At 43.0% G+C, this 6,627-nt stretch overlaps 1 protein-coding gene across 5 annotated transcripts in view; it reads right to left on the bottom strand.

The window, feature by feature from the left end:
- Nucleotides 1-402: 402 nt before the first annotated feature.
- The window catches only part of LOC139424372 (triple functional domain protein-like), a 143,003-nt gene continuing 136,778 nt past the window's right edge, over nt 403-6,627 (bottom strand). For 4 of the 5 annotated variants that reach the window (XM_071176128.1, XM_071176138.1, XM_071176147.1 and 1 more), the window contains 8 exons: nt 5,928-6,175; nt 5,568-5,706; nt 4,901-4,928; nt 4,380-4,542; nt 4,074-4,195; nt 3,661-3,940; nt 3,227-3,365; nt 403-3,047 (listed from right to left, as the gene is read on the bottom strand). In XM_071176128.1, the coding sequence (XP_071032229.1) occupies nt 2,490-3,047; nt 3,227-3,365; nt 3,661-3,940; nt 4,074-4,195; nt 4,380-4,542; nt 4,901-4,928; nt 5,568-5,706; nt 5,928-6,175 (1,677 nt within the window). In that variant the 3' untranslated portion in view covers nt 403-2,489. Of the gene's footprint in view, nt 3,048-3,226; nt 3,366-3,660; nt 3,941-4,073; nt 4,196-4,379; nt 4,543-4,900; nt 4,929-5,567; nt 5,707-5,927; nt 6,176-6,627 lie in introns of those variants that run through there. The other variant, XM_071176162.1, reaches the window with a different exon arrangement.

Below are 6,627 nucleotides of genomic sequence, written 5' to 3'. Positions count from 1 at the left end.
CTTCATATTTTCAAGCATGGTGGTGGCTGCATCACGTTATGGGTATTCTGGTCATAGGAAAATATTGTACAATCCAGGTGTTCAAAGCTCTTAGAGACGTACCCAGAAAGAGTCACAGCTGTAATCGCTGCCAAATGTGATTCTAACATGTATAGACTCAGGGGTGTGAATACTTAAGTAAATGAGATATTTCTGTATTTCATTTTCAATACATTTGAAAACATTTCTAAAAACATGTTTTAACTTTCTAATTATGGGGCATTGTGTGTAGATGAGTGAGAGAGAAAAAACATTTTAATCCATTTTGAATTCAGGCTGTAACAACATGTAGAATAAGTCACGGGCTATGAATACTTTCTTAAGGCACTGTACATACATAAATATAAAAACAACTTCCAAGGGTATGTTCCATACGTTTAATGGCAAAATAACTGAGGACTAAGTAAACTATTTATAGCAAGTAATGTGTAAACATAATTTCTGTACAAAGAAATATACATGCAAAAGTAAAAATAAGTCATTTAACATTCAAAATGACGTAGTATGTATCAAATATGATGAGGTTACATCCAGGTTCCCATGTTCGTCGTCCATGTCTGTACAGCTTTACACATGAATAAATAAGAGGACACAAAATGGGACTGTACAGGTTAACAAACACATTCATTGTATCACTGTGACTACTGCATTGACATGAAACTCTGATAACCTTTTCAAGCTTAAAAGGAAATACAGCTACTTCGTCCGCCTCTCCAGATGAATTTGACCGGCACATTAAAATCAGTTTGAACTCATACAATGATTAATTTACTGAAAGCAGCTAGGTCATGGTCACCCTCAGATAAAGGTTAGGGTAATAGTGCCGCAACGCCCATGCACAATTATTGTAACGTTGGTACAATGTTGTGGGCAGTTTCTTCTTCAAACCAAAGGCTCGGCAAAGAATGCTACCCCAAGTTTACCTTCAGTTAAACCAAGATGTTGATCATTGCAACACAATGTCTAGCAAAATACATAACTTAAAAAGTCAAACAAACTTACACAGCAATCACCACTTTGTGCACAGCTTGAGAAGAGAAGTGTTTGAAATGTTAATTAGGTAAGCAGTAACAACCAACCACTAAACAACGTTCTTACAACGCTAATAAATAAAGCCACTGTGAACCAATGTAAACATCTCTAGGTTCAGCATGGTTTTCATAACTTAACATGGTACATTATATAACACATTTAAAGAGAGTAAAGTACACTAAACTTTGGTATAGTTACAGAAAATAAAACAAATACAATGACAAACTGAAAGCATAAGTGCCAATATAGATACAAATCTTTTTTCTTATTTTACATTATTTGCGAAACCTGCATTTTAGGTTTCCAAGATATTAATACTGAACTTAATACGGAAAAGAGTAACACAATACATACATCTACTGCAGTACCAGGTACGTACATGCCTTTTTAGATTACGGGTACAACACATGTCTTCACATATAGTTGCATACATGTTAAAGCTGCAACATTGCACATGAGAAGTTAACGCAAAATACGAGTGCATTTCTAGAAGTATTTCTGGTAGTGAGGGTTTAAGTAATTTGACTGGCATGAGGAGGAGCTAGTCTCCCTCACACCTCTCTTCCATTGGCAGGACTTACTACTCAGCTAATGAAACAGCGTTTGAGACAAATTCTTCAAAATGAGAATGAAGGCAGGAACACATTATTTACAAAGTAAGGCGGATGTATCAGAAATCTAAAGAGCTTTTCCAATAGTGTTATAGCTTTTTGTTGTTTGTTTGCTTGTTTATTTCTCTGCTGAGGTCTGACTAAAATAGCATAATTGTACTAACTGTTACGGGTCCATACAATAGCAAGGCCAGAACAAAGCATTTGCCTATTTATTGTAAGTTAATCAACTACAATGAGTTTGGTCTCCAACTGGTTCTAGAAGTAGTGTTCTGAAGCAACGACCCTGTGAGGGTCGGTGGTGCTTTGTTCATATGTCGCATTCATTTTTGTTCATGCTTTTTATTAATAACCTTTGTTTTTGAAAAGGTATATGAATAAAGACATTTCTTTGTTTCTTCACTATACATTTTCTCTACAAAAAGTAATCTCTCATTACAAAAACAATTCTTATATTCAACCAAAAGTAACCCGATATTACAGTAATACTATCCAAACACAAGGCTTACTCTCACTGGCTCTCGAGAAAGCTTTGTTCTCCCTGTTAGTGAAGTTTTAAATACTTTCAAATAGTTCATACTTTGTGCAGGCATATAGCCATCATCCATACAAAGGTGGGGATGGAAGGGAAGTATCTAAATCTCTTGGGGGAAAAAATCTCAGTCAAAAATATTCAAAGCAGTCAGCAGTCAGCAGCAGCAGGATGCTGGGTAACATAGTTCTAAGGAAGTGGCGTAGTCGGCTGAGAGAGGATGAGATCATCATTGTGACTCGGTGGTTTCTGGGAACTGTAGTTCTCTAACCTGCTCATATCTGGTTGAGGAGTCTGCTGTGAAGGAAGGTCTTGATGCTGCCCACGGGCCTAACATCGTTCTGGTGTTTCCGCCGCTCTATGAAGGAGATGAGTCTGGAGGTGTCGATGCACCCTGGGTGCTGGTTTTGTTGCTGGTGGGAGTCCCACGGCTGCAGCCAGGACTCCTGAAGGCAAGCGGCGGCAGAAGGTCTCCGGTCCGGCTCGCCCTGTAGGAGGAGACCCACAAAGTCCCTGGCCGCCTGGCTCACACCCTGGAAGTAGTCATGGGGGAAGCTGAAGTCCAGACGACAGATGTTCAGGCATGTCTCCTCAGCGCTCTCGTCCAGGAAGGGAGATGCCCCGCTCAGTACCACGTATGTCACAACCCCCAGGCTCCAGAGGTCAGAGGTCAGGGAGACGGGCTGGCCCAGCACCAGCTCCGGGGCTGAGAACTCTGGGCTGCCCAGTAGGGGGTGGATGTAGTGGCCGCTGTTCAGCTGGACGGCGTCTCCGAAGTCTGTCAGCTTGACCACGGGCTGGGCAGAGTTCTGCTCCACTAACACGTTCTCAGGCTAAAGGGATACACACCGATACCCACGCACATACACGCAAAGAAAGATATGATTAAGAATTTCCCCATGATGGGAGTACTATCTTTGCTTAAGAACAATCAGTTAGACATCATACTGTTTCATACAGTACAAAATCACATTTAACTCCTACTCTACATGTCACAGCCTTTGTGACTCACCTTCAAGTCCAAGTGAGCTATCCTCCAGCTATGCAGGTAGTGTAAAGCTTCTAGAATGTCCCTAAGGTACAAGGCCACCTTCTCTTCAGTGAGGTTACCCCAGCTGACTATGTAGTCCAGGAGACGGCCTTGATCAGCCCTGCAGACACAAAGCACCAGAGAGAGACATTAGCCCACCGATATGGTAGATGTACAAGAAGGCTGCTTGAACATGATTCAAAAGCACAGTGAATAAATATATATAGTAATATTGTTCAAAAGGGTAATCAATTCTATTTCAATTCAGGAATTGTAATAACAATTTTCCTCAATAATCATAATAAATACAGTGTGTGCGTCCCAAATGCTATCTATCCCTCTGTAGGGTACTACTTTTGATCAGTTATAGGGAATAGGGTCCCATTTGGGGCTCATCCACAGTTTTTCTAACATACATCTCCAGCACTAGCACGTAGCTGGTGGCTGTCTCGAAGGTGTCCAGCAGGCCGACCAGGTGTGGGTGTTCCAGACACTGTAGTATCCTCAGTTCCTGGAGCACCTGCTCACGCCGCATCAACCGCTTGTTGACATGTTTGGCTGCCACGGCACGCTTGCTCCCACGCTGGTCACAGCGCTTAGCCACTGAGAACCTTCCCCTGCCCAGTTCTGTGACCTCTGTGTAGAAGGACTCAAAGTTGTTCTTCCAGATCACTTCACTCCCATCGTCGGAGGCCTCTGGGAAAATAGAAACATTGAATGTTGAAATGCAAAAGTACTGAAGAAGTAGTGTGAATATAGAGGATATACTGTGCCCCCACACAGGAGTCTACAACTCAACTCAACTTAATGTAACTCAACAGTGACTAACCTGAGACTCTGAGGCTGGCGGAGGATGACACGCTGCCCACTACGTTGGTGGCAACACAGGTGTACACCCCGTCATCCTCCACAGACACACCCATGATGAGGAGAGTTGCCTCGCCCGTGTCACTGCAGATGAGAGAAGGGAAGTTTCAACAATAGCAACATTTCCTTTAATTCAACTACAACAGAACATTGTCTTCCAACAGCTAAGTCATTTTAACGCGTTGCAATGATCACAAGTCCCTCTGGACAAGAGTATCTGCTGAATGACTAAAATGCAACGTAAAATGTCAGCACTGCCGATGTGTACCTGTAGGTGATGCTGTAGTGTCCGTCGTTGCTCAGAGTGCTGTGGTCAGGTCCTCTCCAGGTGACCGAGGCTTTTGGTCTTCCACAGACCTTACTCCTAAGAGTGACACTCTCCCCCAGATTACAGGTCACATCACTCAGAGGCAGCAGGAACTCTGGGGGTACTACAGAGGTGACAGACAGACAGAAGACACGTGAGTTTGACTATGTCACATGCTAACTAGCCTTCCAATATACTAGCGTCCTGTCCATGGGGTGTACTTTCGTTTTTCCAGCTGCCTCACGCTACAGAAACAGGAGACAGGCTCCTGCCCTGCACACTGCTCTGGCTCGGAGGAGGATACTTACATGCAAACTACACAATCCCACATCTGAGCTACCCAATAGACAATAGAAAGTATGCAGTACAATACAAGACAATAACAAATGGTCTTATTGAACCCCTGGATTGTGAAAATATAGATGTGTCATTCAATGACTGTATAGTAAAGCCCAAGCAAAAACATTTAAATGTATACATACCATCATAGATGTAGTTGGGGTTTAGAAGCTGAAAGAAAAATATGAACACAAGTAAGTTTCTTCTCCAAATTAGTTTTACCACAAAGACATGAAATAATTACATGAATTACATGAATCCATTAAATTAGGTTAATGTAGAGAAGCTTTAAGTCTTACAGCCATACTGAGGTTAATGTAGAGGGGCTTTAAGTCTTACAGCCATACTGAGGTTAACGTAGAGGGGCTTTAAGTCTTACAGCCATACTGAGGTTAATGTAGAGAAGCTTTAAGTCTTACAGCCATACTGAGGTTAATGTAGAGGGGCTTTAAGTCTTACAGCCATACGGAGGTTAACGTAGAGGGGCTTTAAGTCTTACAGCCATACTGAGGTTAACGTAGAGGGGCTTTAAGTCTTACAGCCATACGGAGGTTAACGTAGAGGGATTTAAGTCTTACAGCCATACTGAGGTTAACGTAGAGGGGCTTTAAGTCTTACAGCCATACTGAGGTTAACGTAGAGGGGCTTTAAGTCTTACAGCCATACTGAGGTTAACGTAGAGGGGCTTTAAGTCTTACAGCCATACTGAGGTTAACGTAGAGGGGCTTTAAGTCTTACAGCCATACTGAGGTTAATGTAGAGGGGCTTTAAGTCTTACAGCCATACAGGTGATTATCAAATCAACTCTACCTTTACAGAAACTTTATTAGTCAGACAGTCTTGAGACTTGCGGTAGCCGTTTTCCATTTTATATTCCTTCCTGGTCTCCTTATCTCTCCTCTCAGACTTTCTCCTGATGCGGAGTGCTGTGTGCCACGAGGATGACTTCCTGCGCCAGACAAGAGAATGAGAAAGAAAGGGGAAAAGATAGAGAAAGAAAAAGGAAGAAAGGAAGATAAAAGTTTAACTTGTGATTTCTACATCTTTGTCTACTGTTTCACTTTTATGATGGCAGAGCTCATGATGTGAAAATGGAAGTGTCTTTGGAAACATAAAGCTTTTCATTAATTCAGGTTGGTACATGGAGTAGCAGCAGTGTCTGTCTCTTACTTGATGGTTCCTTCGGGGAGGTCGGGGATGATGGTGGAGGTGTGACCCAGTACGTAGCCAGGGATCCAGCCCTCGGCGGCAGGGCCCTGCTCGGTGGCAGCCCGGAACACCAGGAACATGTTCTGCTGATTGGAGGCCAGCATCTGGACCACCTCGCCCTGGGAAACACTGATCTCATCCTCCTTCAGGGCCACGTAGTCCTGGGTCACCAGCATGGTGCTGATGCTGCTGCTGCTACTACTTTCACTCTGGAGGAGGGGGAGGCAGGGGAAGATGGGAGGCAGGGGAGGATGGGAAGCAGGGGAAGATGGGAGGCAGGGAAGGAAATGGAGTCAGTAAGGGTTTATAGGTATGGTTACACAAAGAGAGAGGCATAGAGAGAGAGAGAGATGGACAGACAGACAGACAAATGCACGCACACACAAACTGACTCTAAAAGACTAAACAAATTCAATGTTATTGATTTGATTGCACATGAGCATCATGTGTTCATCTGTTTATATGCTAGAGCTCATGCACAAAGAAGGACTCATTTCAAAGCATTCATTACAAAAGGTTCAGAGAGTAGAGTGAGGAAAGTCATACTGTAGCAACTAACATCTGGTTCCTACATGTCTCATAATTAGACCTTCTCATTTGTAGAAGCGAAGACAAGGTATCCAGAAGTCAGAGAGACAGAGGAGAGATAACACGGAGTGGG

The sequence above is a fragment of the Oncorhynchus clarkii genome, chromosome 2 (assembly GCF_045791955.1).
Source record: "Oncorhynchus clarkii lewisi isolate Uvic-CL-2024 chromosome 2, UVic_Ocla_1.0, whole genome shotgun sequence".
Classification (NCBI taxonomy): Eukaryota; Metazoa; Chordata; class Actinopteri; order Salmoniformes; family Salmonidae; genus Oncorhynchus; species Oncorhynchus clarkii.
Note: the sequence above shows the minus strand (reverse complement) of the source record. Positions and strands in the feature narration are given on the sequence as shown.